This window comes from Acinonyx jubatus, chromosome C1 (genome assembly GCF_027475565.1).
Source record: "Acinonyx jubatus isolate Ajub_Pintada_27869175 chromosome C1, VMU_Ajub_asm_v1.0, whole genome shotgun sequence".
Lineage (NCBI taxonomy): Eukaryota > Metazoa > Chordata > Mammalia > Carnivora > Felidae > Acinonyx > Acinonyx jubatus.
In genome coordinates, this window is record NC_069381.1 from 217,908,010 (window position 1) to 217,924,074 (window position 16,065).

Below are 16,065 nucleotides of genomic sequence, written 5' to 3' on the forward strand. Positions count from 1 at the left end.
GGGACTTGGCGATGTTTGGATGTGACACTGAATGCAGAGCCAACAACAGAAAAAACAGACAAACCGCAATTCATGAAAATTACAAATTTGTATGCGTCCAAAGACACCAAACAGTAAAAACAACTCACGCAACGAGAGAAACATCGGCCGGTCGCGTCGCTGGTAACAGAAGTCCGGCTGCCGCCCCAACAGCTCGAGCAGCCGGAGGGTGAGCAGCCGGACGTGGAGGAGGGGGCCTCCTGCACAGCCGCCGTGGGGCTCACAAAACCAGAAACGGGACTGCCGCGCGACCCCGCCAGCCCGCTTTCGGGTCCACGCTCAGAAGAACCGAAAGCGGCGTCCTGCAGATGTCTGTGCACCCACGGTAACCGCATTCCAGCCGCTACAAGGTGCAGGTGGCCCTGGCGTCCGCCACGGATGAACGGATGAGCAAAATGTACCACATACACACAACTGAGTAGTACTCAGCCCGAAGAAGGAAGTTCGGCAATATCCCACAACATGCACGAACCCTGGGCATGTTGCGCTACGTACAATAAGCCAGTAACAAGAGACCCACAGGGTGTGACTCTGCTTGGATGAGGTCCCTGGAGTCGTCAGGCTCATAGCGCACCGAGTGGGACACGGGGCACCAGGGGCTGTAGGGGGAGACAAGGGGGAGTCGTGACTCACGGGGCATAGAGCTTCAGTCTTAGGAAACCCAAGTGTCCTGGGGATGCGCGGTGGTGATGGCTGCTCGACTGCACGAATATACTTAACACCGCGGATGCACGTCCGTAAACACAGGTAGGATGTGGGGCGCCCGGGTGGCTCAGTCAGTTAAATGTCTGACTCTCGATTTTGGCTCAGGTCGTGATCTCACGGTTTGTGGGATCGAGCCCTGTGTCGGGCTCTGTGCTGACAGTGTGGAGCCTGCTTGGGATTCTCTACCCATCCCCGCTGCCCCTCCCGTGCTGGCGTGCACATGTGCACTCTCTCTCTCTCAAACAAATACATAAACGTGAGACAAATACTTGAAAAACGGTCAAGATGCTAAAGTTTGTTACATGTATTTCACCCCACAGTTAAAAAAAAAAAAAAAAAAGAAAAAGAAAAAACAAAGTTCGGGAGTGAAATAGTCCCAAGAGACTTGCTGAGAGCAGACTATGCTGCAAGAAGGGCCACTGATGTAGGTCTTGAGGATGAAGGGAGATGACACCGCTGGAGACGCAGGGCCACAGGAAGGAGACGAGAGCAGCACACAGAGAAAAGCAGTGGGTGATGAGAAGAGGGTACCGTTTCCCCTCACTGTAATTTCCCCGCAAATCAACTATTTAAAGCAAAAAGAACAGTACCGTGAAGATTTATGGTGTGTGTGTGTGTACTTTTGACATCAATGTTTACACAAACATGTTACGGGTGTGACGACACCGTACAGAAGAAACGGTCAGTGGGACTGCAGAGCGGGAAGAAGGAAGCATCAGCTGTGAAGTCGGATTATCCACAACCAGTGTGAAGGGGCAAATGTCACGGTGGCCTCCGAGCAACCATTAAAAAACGAGGGAGACACAGTTGAGAAGCTAACAGCCACAGAAACGATGAGACCTCGTCATTTGTGACCACGTGGGTGGGCCTAGCATGAGTGAAACAAATCAGCCAAAGGAAGACAGAAACCGTAGAATTTTACTTATATGTGTTATCTAAAAAACAAAATAAGCAAAAAAAGCAGGAAGAGACCCATAAATGCAGAGAACGCCCTGGTGGTTGCCAGAGGGGAGGGGCGGGGCTGGAGGGAGGGGCGCAGGGGAGAGGGAGGGCCAGGCTTCCGGTTACGGGCCGAAGGAGGCCCGGTGCGGAAGGCCCAGCGCGGGGACCACAGCCAGTGGCGCTGGAGGAACGTTGTGCAGTGACCACCGGGAGCTACGCTCGTGGGAGCACGGCGTCCTGCCCACGCCGTCCGGTCACCACGTTGTACACCTGAGAGTGACGTGACAATGTGTGTCAACTACATTTCAACAAGAAAAAGCGGGGGGGGGGGGGGGGGGGCACCTGGGTGGCTCAGTTAAGCCTCTGACTCTTGGTTTCAGTTCAGGTCATGATCTCGTGGTTTGTGGGTTACAGCCTGTGTTGGGCTCTGCACAGACCATGCGGAGCCTGCTTGGGATTCTCTCTCTGGCCCCCCCTCACTCTCTCTGTCTCTCTAAAAAATAAATAAATAAACATAAAAAAAACCCTAACAGAATAAGACAGAATGCCAAATATATTTAACCCAAGAGAATGCAGTAAAGGAACAAAAACAAGAAAGCACAAAAAAACAAATCAAGGTGGCGGTCTTACAACCAACCATACTAGTAATATTGTTCTTAAATATACGTGGACTCAACATTCCAATTAAAATATAGTTTTTTGACAATAAAAGCAAGCCTACAAGAGATGTACTCTGAATACAGACAAAGAGGTTCAATGTAGAAAGGTAGGAAGACAGACACGGCACATAGACAACCACCACTGGAGAGCAGGTATGGTTGTGTTATTCTCCAACTTCAAGGTACACACAAGTTACCAAGGGTAACATGTCATAAACATGAAATATCATACGCACGCATTTAATAACAGAGCTTCAAAGTTGTGAAGCAAAAGCAGGCGGAAGTAAAGGAGAGAATTAGCCTCAATCATTGTTGGAGAGTTTAACACCTGTCTGCAATCAGATAGAACCAGACTCCCTCCCCCAAAAAGTTCAGTAGTATGCTAGAAATCTGAATGACGCCATCAAGCGACCTGACCTAACAGTGTCAGGTCCGCTGCACCCGACAACTGTCGACTTCTTACTCATCTGGACTGTGTATGGTATATTCACCAAGTTATAGCACACATTGTGGCATAAAGTAACTCTAAGAACACGTTCTCTGGGCTTTACAGAGTTGAATTAGAAGTCACTAGCAATACGATAAGTAGAAAATCCTTAAATATTTGGAAAGTAGTAGCATACCTTCCAAATAACCCAGTTCCAAGAAGAAAGTCACTAGAGAAAATATTTTGAGCTAGGAGGTCGTAAGAACACACTCTACTAATACCTGCGGGAGGCAGCTGAAGCAGGGCTTACAGGAAAATTCATAGTTTCAAGTGTTACAAACTAAAAATGGGCTAGATATCAATGATGCAAGCTTCCCATTTAAGAAATCAAAAAACAGGAGGATATTAAACTCAGGATGATTAGAATAAAAAATAATATGAAGCAAAACTTCTCCAATTTATGTACTTAAGCAATACAAAAATTCAGCAATAACTAAAAATGATAAATCATTACAATCAGGTGGGGTTTACCTGAAGGATGCAAGGTTGGTTCAACATCTGAAAAACTGTTCCTATAATGAATCACGTTAAGAGAATAATATAGCAGGGGCGCCTGGGTGGCTTGGTTAAGTGTCTGACTTTAGCTCAGGTCACGATCATGCGGTTCGTGGGTTCGAGCCCTGAGTCTGTGCTGACAGCTCAGAGCCAGGAGTCTGCTTCAGATTCTGTGTCTCCCTCTCTCTCTGTTCCTCCCCCACTCGTGCTCTGTCTCTCTCTCTTTCTCAAAAATAAATAAACATTAAGGAAAAAAAAAACAACAAAAAAACATCAGTTCCAAAATCACAAACCTTAAAGTGAAAGAGAAAACCATAAAAATTCTTGGAGAAAATGCAAGTTACTCACCTCTGCTGCCTGGCTTGGGCAAAACAATTTACGAAAGGGCATTAAAAGGACAAACCGTAAAAGACAAGACTGGTAACAGAACGTGAAAAGTAAGACACTTTGTTAACGAAACGAAAAGCTAAGTCATCAGCTGGAACGCTGTTACCGTGTCAACGTGCAGACCTTGCATCCAGAACGTGTAACCTTCAGAGCTGGGCGACAGGGGCACAGGAGGCGGGCGCTGGCTTCACAGATGAGAAACGGGCACCAGGAGGGTGCGACCCCGTCAGGCATCCGGGAGTGTGTTTATCAGCACAGGGAATGCTGTCCGCGGCCACTCAAGGACCAGTGCCGCAGAGAGGGCGGCCCGGGGACCGTGGTGCGGTCGCGCTGGGCACCAGTAAGCCTGGCGCTCGCCACGGGACTGGGCGGTGGCAGGCCGAGGTCGTCACCCGAGAAGTGAAACCATGTGTCTGCGTGCAGGAGCACACAGACGCTCGTGACGGCCCAGAGCTGGAAACAAACCAACCCACGTCCGTCAAAGAGAGTAGACAAAGCTGTGATGGACGTGCCCTGGGCATCAAAACACCCAAGCTTCCGCTAAGAGCAATAGCAGGAACGAATCTCAAAAGTAGTGTTTCCCTGAACGAAAGGAGTAAATACTGGATGGTTCCATTCATAAGGGGTCCCAGAAGTCGCACACCTAGTCTGTGGCAACAGAAATCTGGCCCTGGTTGGGGGGCAGGGGCTGGGGGCCGGGCTATTATGGTCTTGACGTACGGGCATGGACACCTCAAGTGTATGTGCTAATTCTACGTAACTATACTTCAAAAGAGTTGATTTTTTTAAGTAAAAAAAAAAAAAAAATTCTAGTAATCTCCAATAATTAAAACACAGTAGACTGGCCCAGGGTGGACAGGCAGGGCACCTGGACGGGGAGGGCGATGCAGGCCTTTCCGGCTGGGGCTGGGACAGCGAGCCTTTTATCTGCACGAAAGTCTAGGTGCGTTGATGAGCTGAAGGGGAGGTTTTAAGTCAAGCTGTAATGCTTCCGGAAAAAAATACATAGAATACGTATTTTCTGACCTGTGTTCAGGGAAGACTGCTTAATTAAGAAACACCAAAACCAATCCAGAAAGGAGAGCCTGGGAAATTGAACCACATATAATTAGAGTTTAGTAAGAGGAGGAAGTGATACAGACAGGAACGGATACTGGCACCACAAGTAACTGACAAGGAGCTTATATCCAAATTATATGGGGACGAAGAAATTGTATGGGGATGAAGCCGGCGGGACAGACACAGTGGACGCGGGTCAGAGGGCCGGGTCAGGACTTCCCAAAAGGAGGGACCAAGCAGGCAGGGATGGACACTGCTCAGCCTCACTGGCCGTCAGAGCAGCCTGACCACACAAGCCAGCACCTCAGGACGCGGGGAGTTTCTGGAAGGCAGGGCCCCTCTGATCCTCAGTGTCAGATGGGGGCAGGGGCTAGACCCGCTGACTCAGAGCCGTGTGGACAGTGTGGAGTCCTGAACGACCAAACACAGATGGCAAGTAACAGAGAAGGGTGAGGACGGGGTTGGGCTTCAGTAGCAGACAGGCAGGGACCTGTCCCGACACCTGCCACTCCCAGGGGTCTGCAGAAGCCAGGCGTTCTGCCTGCCAGCTGCTGGGAGGACAGACACATACTTCCAGTCCCCGCCCCCCTCCCTTCTTCTGGCCCCAAGTGTGAGCTTCTCACTTCCAGGTTCTGTCCATGTTGAGCCAGCGGGGAGGCCAACCCAGGCACCCACCAGCCTTCGGTCAGCCGGGTCACTCTGCGGGGCTGAGCCTTCCTTTGGCCCTGCCCCCACAGGCTTCACCTCACCTCCTCTGTCCTGCAGAGAGGGGCTCCTCTGTTTCCTAAAGCCCAAAGTCAGTTCTCCAGCAAAAATAAAGCTCCCCCCACCTCCACAAAACCCTGATAAAATAAGTAACCTCTGGCAAGTACCAGCAAGAAAAAGAGAAAACGGTCATACGCAAAAGATCAGAGATGTAAGGTGGACACAGAATGGCAGAGAGAGACCAGTATGTGTCACTTCTTCCTCAAACTTGAAAACCTAGAAGAAAGGGCACCTTTGCCAGGAACCGTGAGGGGAGGCTGCCAACGGAGCAACGAGGGAGAGGGTCGGGCAAGCAGGGAGGGAAGCAGGGGCCGCCCAGGCTGGGCCCAGACGCTGTCCCCTGGACACCCACCAGGAACAGGCAATTTCCATGGGGCTCCCTCCTTGTCAGGGAATGGAAACCACTAAAAAGCTCCCAGCTCACTCTGTGAAAAACTGATACCCAAATGGATAATAATTCCTGAAAATCACGCAAGTAGGAGCTACCCTCAAAAAGCAGGCACGCCTCAACACTTAGAAGTTATTATCCTGATTCACTGCGTCAACAGCTTCAAGGAGAAAAAACACAGAATCCTCCCAAAAGAGGCTGCAAAAGCATTTGATGAAACTCAAAACCCCTTCCTGAATATAATTCTTACCATAGTAAAAACATAGTAGAAACAGGATGTCCTTACCCGACCAGCCCGCGAGCCCCTCACGGGGTGAGCGCCAACACACGTCTCTGCTCGGTCAGGGCTGTGCCCAAGAACCAGCTGTCAGACGTGACAGACACGTCCCAGTTCAGCACAGGTGGACAGAAACCAGAGCCCTCCCACCACCACCAGCAATCAGAAGGCGAAGCCACATGCCGTCGGTACAGCCGCGAATGCTAGAGAGGACCACGACGTCACCTGCCATGAAATGTCCAACACCTACATAATTACACAAGATTATAAAGAAAGAAACTTGGTGCCCCCGAAAGAGCGCAAACTAGACCTGAAACCATGGCAACACAGCCCCGAGCCGCTGTGTGCTGCTGCAGACGAGGAGGCCGCTTCTCCCCGGATTCATTCGTGCACTTGCGCAGCCCAGCACATATGGCTCATGCAGAAGAGGAAGTGCTGAAGAATTCACCAAGGAAACTTAGAGAAAAGAGTATCGGGAACCTACGTTATTGAACAATTTTAAATTACTATCAGTGAGGAGGCGGACAGACAGACGGACACTTCCTCTCCCACCTGTGGGATGGGCCCGAGCCAGGCAGGACACTTCAGATCTGTGGGGCACTGGTCACCACGTGTCTGTACACGGCATCATGGGAAAACAAATCTGGGACAGACTAGGGTCTGAGTGTGAAAAGCTACAAGAGCGTGGGGAAGGGAGGGATGCTTGGATACTTTGATCATCTGAGCAGAAACACCTCCCAGAGCCAGAACCCAAATCCAGACGCCACGGAGGGAAAGACCCCTGGAGGGAGCGACAGGAAAGCTCACAACAGGTGGTGGAGCACGGCACAAACCAAACTACCACGTGCCACCAAATGGGGACTGTGTCACATAAGCAGCAGACACGGGGGTACCAGCCACGCACACAGAAAGCTCCCATAAATGACAACGCACACAACACAGGCAAGGACGGCGAACATCAAGTATGAGAGGAGACGTGGGACGCTCCCTGCATCCACGAGTTCAACGTAAACACAGCCGAGATGCCGTCTTTGATCCGTCAGACTTGCGAGGGCCAGTAAGTCTGCGAGCAGCGCTGATGAAGGAGCAGCGAGCTGGGTGCCCTCACGCAACGCTGGTGGGAACACAGCGGTCAAGAAAAGCAATTTAACGGAATCTGTCACAATTTAAAATGTGCCTTTGACCCAGCAATTCAATCGGGAGAAATCTCGCAAAGGCGGACAGCACAAACGCAGGATGTGTGTGCGAGAAAAAACGGCACACCCGAGCCCCGCCCACTGGCCAGGGACCAGGTGTCTGAATGGTGGCACACCCCCATGTGGGCATGAGAAAGCACGGGCAGACAGGCTCGGTCAAGCAGAAAGGCAGATTTTAGGCCAAGGGATGGGCCGGGACCCTGGCCCAAGTGCGTGACGGTGGCGAGGGCACCCGCGAGGGGACTGCGGTGTGGACTCACCTGCTCCACGTGGGGCTCCTTGGCGAAGGAGATCCTGGCGACGGAGTGGGACGTGATGCATAGCTCCTGCCCGTTCACCTCGCCCTCCTCCACCTCCACGATGCCTGTGGGACCGCCAGTCCTCAGTGTCCCGCCCGCGGCTTCCTACGCCGCTGCTCCCACCACCGGCCTTTGCACCCCAGGCTTCAACAGGTCTGAACTTTGAAGCCATCGAGGCGACGACCTGTCCCCCTGGCCAGCACAGAGACTCCCAGGCGTCGAGGGGGAAAGACTCACGGGTCCTCTTATAGCCGGGGCGGGGGTGGTCTGTGGAGGGTCATTCTCTCCGGGGGTGCCCTGACCCTGGCCCTGCCCTCGGCCCCATGAAAAAGGCCAGGAGGCATCCCCCTCCCGGCCGTTCGCTGCCCCCCCGACCTCCAGCTCACTACTGCCTTGGGCAGGCCCACCCCAAGTCGGGCTGGTTCTGACTGTCCACCTGCTTCTAGGAAGTGAGCCCCACTTGGACCAGTGAGCAAGGTTAAAGGTCAAGCAGGTGTGATTTGAGTAATTTCCAATTAATCAACCCTGTGAGCTATCTTAGGGTGGCCTGGCACTGGGGGCGGTGCGGACTTCCAGAGGACCTCGGGCCCTGTGTGGGCCTCCTGGTCTGGTTCCCTCCACGCAGCCCCAGCCTACAGGCAACACCCGTGTGCAGCTCAGGGCAAAAGGGGACCCGCAGCCCCTGCCACCAGCTCCCTCCCGCCAGCCCCACTGGGCCCGTCCGAAGGCCTGATGCTTCCCAGAGGTCACTTGCAGAGTGGCAGGCGGGACGCAGGTGCCACCTCTGGCGCTGGCCACCCCTCTACTGGCATGTGGGTAGGGGGCGGGCCGTCCAGGGACAGTACCTGTGTTCTGGGCGCTGACGAAGGCCACCTTGTTGGTGTCGGGCTTGAGGCGGATGAAGCCACACTCCCTGTGCATGGGCTTGTGCGTGTCCGGGTGGAAGGCGTTGAACCTAGCGGGCAGGAGGGTGAAGGCCCAGGTAGCGGATACCCCCGAGACAGGGCCAGGCTGCGTGCACGTGCCCGTCTCACTGTACGAAGCCCCCACCCACCAAATGTAAAATAAACAGCTTCTTGTTCATGTGGAAAATGCAGAGACACATAAAAGACACGGCCCAAGAGACACGAGAGACCACGTGTGTGGCCCGGCTGCCAGGTACGTCAGGACTTTCTGTCTCCAACCCAGAAGCCGCTCCTCCAGGTGTCACCCGCCCTCGCTCTCGTCTGTGTCCCCATCTTCCCGACAGTCACGACTGACAGTGACCTTGATGACAGAAACTCGGTCTCCATAGTTTAGGCACACGCCTCCTGCAAGGCCCCTCCGTGCTTTTCGGTCCCACGCACCCCACGAGCACAGTCAAATCCCACCCTCACCCCAGGCTTTGCCTCTTGGGAGCTATTATCGTGCTCGGGGGTCCCACCAACCCCCACGTAAGACACAGCAGGCACGAAGTCAGGGTGCTGACAGAGGACCTCAAAGGCCGTGCGCTTGGCTGTGTGGTACGAATCTGAGAACCATGATACTAACCGCTTCTCTGAGACCTCACACGGCTCAGCTCAGGGGGGAATTCTGGGAAAGGCATGTTCGTCATCTTATTCTCAGTGACACGGGGGTGGCTGGTCTCCATACAGGACCGCGGCAGGCACGGGGAACTTAACTGAGTGCCGGCACCACTGATGGTGTGTTTGCATCAACACGCCCGAGGCTTTGTGGTCGGCCGCGCGTCTTCAGAAACGTGACCACCAGAAAGCACCTCGTTACCCACTGTGCGACCAGATTCGGGGCAGGGAGAGGGCGCGTCTCCGAAATACAACCAAGTTCCTTTGTGTCTTCCCACCCGGCGCCCGCCGCTCCGTCCCCGGCCCGGACCTGCTCTTGCACGCAGTCGGGGGCACACTTACGAGAAGTTCAGCACGGGCTGGCCCACGTGGGAGATGTACACCTCCTCCAGGTACCGGAAGGGCTGCAGCGTCGGGAAGGTGCCGGCTCCCGGCGGGTCGGACAGCCAGGTGCCCAGCATCCAGGACAGCGGCTCCACCACTGGGTTCATCGTGGGGGGCTCTGAGGACAGAGGGAAGAGGCGGTCAGTGGGCTCCGTGTCCACGCTCGGTGAGGGAGCACGCCCTCGTGCAGACAGCAGAGCTGGTGCCTCCATGAACGTGCACCAGCCGGCCGTCGAGCCGGGGAGAGACAGCAAATGTCATCTTGTCAGACGCAGCTCCCACACGGGGGAGACAGCAAGAGGGCCTGGGGGTGGGCGGGGCTGAGGCCAAGTCCAAGGAAGACAGGACCCGCGGAGGAGGGCTGCCCTGCGCCAGGCTGGCGGCAAGAAGTGGGAGCAGCTGTGGGTGGAAAATGGCGGGTCGCCCCTCCACCGTGGGAGCCCACCCGGACAGACACAGGTGGCCGGGGAGGGGTGGGGCCGCTCCTTCCCCCAGCTGGCCGGCTCCTCCCGGCCTCTGCAGATGGCCTGTGGACAGCTGGGAGTGAGCATGGCCATAAGACTTTCGTAGTTAGACGACAAGAGAAAAGTGAAGTCGGGACTTCGGCTGCCACCTATGGTGGAGACCAGCAATAAAAGCTTCATAGTCAAAGGTCTGGAGCAGGACAGAGCAGACAAACACCCTGCTCACAGGGACACCGGTGTCCCACCGAGGGAAGAGAGCAGTCCACCAAGAAATAAGAAAAGGATGCTGAATGTGTGGCGAAAGAGGCGACAAGCCGAAAGGGGGTGGGGCTGTGTGGCATTTGAGCTTGAAACTTCGAGGGCGGAGGACGGCTCCCTGAGACGCGTGCAGAGGCCGCAGTGGGAGTGGGCCTGTGGCCGCTCCGGGACACGGAGGCTTCCCCAGGGCCAGCCGGGCCAGATCCTGGAGGACCCTGGGGAGGTCTGAGTGGGAGACGCAGGGACAGCACGTGCCTGGTGGTGGAAGAGGGCGGCCTGGGCCCCGTGTCGCCGGTGGAAAGGGCCAGATCCCAGGGGTGCCCTGCAGGGAGAGCCAGCTGCACGCACTGATGTCTGGGATGCAGGGCTGGCGAGCGGCACCCGAGGTTCAAGGCATCAGGGAGACAAGGGGAGAGCAAAGCTCGGATGGTTTGGGCCTGCGGTTCTCAGAATAAACAGAAATCACTGTTTTTCAGCCAGCCAGCCAGCCACAGCCTCTGAGATGCTCTCTGTCCAGCGGACCCTGTGTCACGTCCAGGGCAGCACTTGGAGCCGCTGTCCAGGCCCCACCTGCTGGTCCAGTCCCCTCTGAGTGAGAGCAGTGCCCGCCTGGGCTGGTGAGCGTGGCCCTTCCCCTGGGCACATAGCCTAGGGTGGCGGTGGTGGAACTGCAGCCAGGCCCCGTGGGCCTGGGATGAGAGGGAGGGAGACAGACCGGGAAGGACCCAGAATGGAGGGAGACAGACGGACGGACAGAGAGACAGGGAAGGACCCAGAGACGGAGGGAGACAGACGGACAGACAGAGAGACAGGGAAGGACCCAGAGACAGGGGAAGGACAGACGGACAGACAGAGAGACAGACCGGGAAGGACCCAGAGACGGAGGGAGACAGACGGACACAGAGAGACAAACATGGAAGGACCCAGAGATGGGGGAAGACAGGACAGAGACAGACTGGGAAGGACCCAGAGACTGGGTGGAGACAGACAGACAGACAGACACAGACATAGAGACAGACAGGGAAGGACCCAGAGATGGAGGGAGACAGATGGACGGACAGAGAGACAGGGAAGGACCCAGAGATGGGGAAAGACAGACGGACAGAGAGAGCTGGGTAATGCTCTTTCTTGCCTCAAAATCTCTCTGGGGATCTCTCTGAGGGAACAGGGTTGGTAGGTGAGCATTATCACCTCTTTCAGAAAGGAATAAAAAACGACAACAGAGATAACTGAAAACCCTTCCCCTGGCCTTGGCTCTCAGGGAAGTCAGGTCACAGACACAACCCACAGCCACCAAAATGCGCAGGAGGGCTGTGTGGGGCTGGGGTGGCCCTGGGACCCTGCCCGTGTTCACAAGCAGCAGGAAAGGAGCCGGGCCCCTGGCAGGTGCCACTGACCTTCAGGGACACAGGACCCCCCGCCCCCCGCTTCATAAGCACCCTGCATTCCCATCAGACTGTGCCAACCGCGGGAGCCTGAGAGTGGACGTGGGGCCTAGAGCCCGAAGACTGAAGGAGCACTGACCCCCACCAGGGCCCAGAGGAGGCTGTCAGCGTAGGCTCTGCACCCAAGTCTGCACGCACGGGTCTGTACCCGGTCTGCGCACACGGCTCTGTGCCCACGGGTCTGCGCACACGGCTCTGCGTGCCCGCTCTGTGCACACGGCTCTGGGCACGGTGAAGCAGCCACCTCCGGGAAGAAATGCAAGAATGTGGGACAGAAGCGGCAGGGGAGCAGGAGAGGTGAAACTCCAGCAGAAAGAAGTCGGGAGAGATGCGTCACGAAGCTGGGAGTGGAGGTGGATGAGGGCAGCCCGGGACTCACGGCAGACACGCGCCACAGAGGACAATGAGAAGAGCAAAACGAAAACAAAGTCAAGAGGTTTGGAGACTTGGGCTGGGGGTGTGTGCAACGTGCAGCCTGTGCAAAGACAGGTGGGGGCAGAGGGTGGGGGAGGGGGGAGAGACTATGGCGGGGGAAGGGGGAGCGGGAGAGGGAAGGGGGCACCTGGGCCGGGCGCGAGTCCCACGGCTGGGTGTCCTCCTGTGAGAGGACGACATGCGTCCACGTGGCTGCTGTTCACAGCTGCTGGATGCGGAAACCTTCCAGCGGCTTCCGGCTGACGAGTGGGTGAGCACGACGTGGCACAGCCAGACGGAGGAACAGTATCCGTCATAAAAAGGAATGAAGAGGGCACCTGGGGGCTCAGTCCGTTAAGCGTCTGACTCTTGATTTCAGCTCAGGTCACGATCTCATGATTCGTGGGACAGAGCCCCACGTCGGGCTCTGCAGTGACAGCACAGGGCCTGCTTGGGAATCAATCAACCAATCACACCCTCTCTCTCTCTCTCTCCCTCCCTCCATCCCTCCCTTTGCCCCCTCCTGCGCCTGCGTGCTCTCTCTCTCATAAATAAACTCAAAAGGACTGAAGCACTGACAAATGCTACCACGTGGATGAACCAAGAAAAAGACCACGCACCCTGATTCCACTCATATGAAACGTAACAGGCGAGCCTGCAGAGGCCCAGAGCGGACCAACGGTTCCTCCACAGCAGCGTCCGGCAGATGCTGGTGCCACACTTACAAGATGCACGGGGAGAGTGAGCGTCACGGATTTTGTAGCTGCCACAGGTGTGTCTGACACAGCCGCCCACGGCCCCACGTGGACATCTGGAGGCGCTGGTCCACTGAGATGTGCTTTAAGGCCAAGACACACATGGATTCCAAAAACTCAGCACAAAAAGGACTTCAGACATCTCAGTAACTTTTAGGTTCCGATGGTTATGTACTGAAATAACGTTTCAGATAACATTGGGTTAAATAAAATATAGCATTAAAGTTCACTTCACCTGTTTCTCTTTACCTTTTGATTTTTAAGCAGGTTCCAGGCCAAACGTGGGACTTGAACTCCCAACCCTGAGATCAAGAGTCGTACGCTCACTGGCTGAGCCAGCCAGGCGGCCCTCTCTTTACCTTCTCAGTGTTGCTACAGGACAATTTCAAACCATGTCCGAGCTCACGCTGTGCTCCTGTTGGACGGCGCCGTGATGGATGGTCTCTACACTAACACTCAGGGATCTCTGCTACAGCGAATTCTGAGGACACCACCAAAGGACAGCCTTCGCCAGGCAGCCACAGGGAAGTGACGGCAAAGGGATTCCCAGAAAGTCATGGAAGCGTTCCCCAGGAGAACTGGTCCCAGGCGGTGGCCGCCCTGACCATGCCCGAGGTCTACCCCCGAGTGGCGACGTCACGGAGGCGGGCAAGCCAAGCACAGACCAAGTGGGAAGGTTTTATTCTAAAAACATACGCCAAGGTACAATATAAAAAATAAGGCAGAGCTAAAGCCACACGTACCGGAACTCACCTATGAAAAGGAAAAGCTTTTCACACTGGATCACAGAGCAAGACCTTCAACTCTTGCTGCAAAGGAGAGATTCACCAGACAGAATCACTCAGAAAGGCATTTCAGAGCCAGGCAAAGGCGGGCCCAAGGGAAAGCTAGCATCGTGCTCCCGTGGTGAGGGAACATGAACTTCCACCCAAGACGCGTTAGAACAGACAGAGCACGGCTCTCCAGAGCGCTCAGGGTCCCGGTCCCGGCGAAGACCCCGCGGTCAGGAAGACGCAGGCGACCAGCGGCAGCCGTGACAAAGCAGAAACTACTGACAACACACAGATGCTCACAGGAAGAAACCAGCAGGAACCGTGGTTCGCGTGGGTCCGAGAGAACAGCACGGCACGGAGGGCTCGCTCCACACGACTAGAGAGCTAGTTCTGAGCGCGCGACGCTGTGCTCCGCGCCCGAGACTGCAGAATCTCCTCTCCAAGCCTCACGAAAACTGACCTCGTAAATGGTCAGAAAGTAAAGAGAGTCCCCACCATGTCATCCGACCACAGTGCAGCAAGGCTATGAAAACATGATCAGATTTCCCTCAAAAATGTCATGCCACAAAAGAGACCATGTACGTAATCTGCGTTTCTATCTGCATGAAATTCTAGAATAGGTAAACGGGTGTGGGGTGGGGGCTGGGGCAGGAGGGCGTGGAGATCCGGGGACTCTGGATGATGGCGTCACATAGGAGTCACGGAGGGACACCCAAGGGCTGTTTTACTTATATTAACTGTACCTCAGTGAAAACATTCAGATGTGAAACTTCCACAAAGCAAACCAACATGAAAAGAAAAAACAACCCGAGCCTGGGAACGCCTTCCCAGGACATGTTTACTGTCACCACAGCACAGGTTCATGAGTGGCCAGGTGACTCCAACCTCAGCTGGCACTTCAGGGGGCAGCCTAGCCTCCCAGGGCCTCTGGTCTGTGCTGGCCGACTGCTGCCCACAGGGAGACAGCCTTCTCTTGCAGATTGTTTTGGTGTTTTAAGAAAATCTAGAACTACTGACCTGGGGGTAAAATACCCCAATTTCTGAAGATGCGTTTGAATGACAACAACTGCAGCTTACAGTGTGAGGTGTGGTTCGGTGAGTCAGTGGTCAGGGCCCGGGCATGTGGACATCCTCCCAACACCCCTGCAGGGGCCCGGGGGTCTGCTGGGCCTCCTCCCCCTGCAGGTGCTGGCCCTGGAACCACTGAAGGTGATTCTCAGAGGATCTGGGGGCTTTCTGCGTCAGCCCTCACTTGCCAGTAGGCAAGACAGGTGTCTGCACAAGCAATTCCGACCAAGTGACACCAGAAGGGGGGGAGGGGGAGAGGGAGGGAGGGAGGGAGGGGGAGGGAGCGGGGGGGGGGGGGAGAGAAGACAGGAACAGCACACAGGTGGAAAAGGTGCTCCAAGATCTTGTGAAGGGTGGGGGACGGGGGACTGTGACCGCCCACCCAGCTAACGCAGGCAGACGCAGGCGGAGCCTGGACCATCCCAGCAGCCCTGGACTGCACCCTCTCTACCTCTGGGGTGCTGATGCAGGGCCTTGGGACAAGACAGCAGCACCCCAGGTGGTCTGCTAGCACGGGTCTGGCCCGTTCCCTCTTTCCTTGGTGACGACGACTGCAGGCCAGAGCGCAGGTGCTGTGCTGTGGGGGCTCGGGCAGGGGACAGGGGACCGGGGGGAGGGGCTGGAGTGGGTGACTACGGCTGGGTGAGGTGACACAGAGGGACAGCCTGCCCAGGGTGGGGACCAGGGAGGTGAGCTGAGGGGACTCATGCTGGAAGCCCGGAGGACAGAATTGCCGGAACCACAGAATGGGAAGAGGGGCTTAAGAGGTGATGCGGGCCAGGAAGAGTGGAGGAGAACAGGGATAGGTGGGCGGGTGCGGGTCAGGGGGAAAGTCCAGCAGGGGCCGGTGTCCCAGGCTGGCAGCCTGGAGGGGGATCGGGGCCAAGGGTGGACATCACCCCAGGACAGGTCAAAACCCCCAGAGGGGTGGGCTCAGCAGGGTCACAGCACCGGGACCCGGGGTGAGAGGGTGTCTTCAGGAGAGCGAGTGGGAGAGACAGCTGAGGGTCTAACTTCTGCCTCTACCCAGTTCTGTGTAAACCTGTTCAGTGGGCTTTGCAGCGGCGGGAGGGTGCACAGTAGGTCACGCAGAGCCTCCGTACAGGAGGCTCAGCAAGCCCTTGGGGAGACAAGACGCCCTCAGACACCAGTGGTTTCTGAGGCCCACAGAACTCGCCTGATGGACCTGCAGAAGCTCCTCTGACGCATCACATTCAAGTGGAAGGAAGCAGTGTTTCTTTGGC

At 55.7% G+C, this 16,065-nt stretch overlaps 1 protein-coding gene across 4 annotated transcripts in view; it reads right to left on the minus strand.

Moving 5' to 3' along the window:
- THAP4 (THAP domain containing 4) overlaps nucleotides 1–16,065 on the minus strand; it is a 41,154-nt gene that overhangs the window by 7,155 nt on the left and 17,934 nt on the right. For all 4 annotated transcript variants that reach the window (XR_008295683.1, XM_027045389.2, XM_027045385.2 and 1 more), the window contains 3 exons: nucleotides 9,603–9,762; nucleotides 8,544–8,653; nucleotides 7,660–7,763 (listed from right to left, as the gene is read on the minus strand). Coding sequence is in view for 3 of the 4 variants with exons in the window: in XM_027045389.2 (XP_026901190.1) it covers nucleotides 7,660–7,763; nucleotides 8,544–8,653; nucleotides 9,603–9,762 (374 nt within the window). In the remaining variant the exon portion in view is untranslated. The remainder of the gene's footprint in view (nucleotides 1–7,659; nucleotides 7,764–8,543; nucleotides 8,654–9,602; nucleotides 9,763–16,065) is intronic.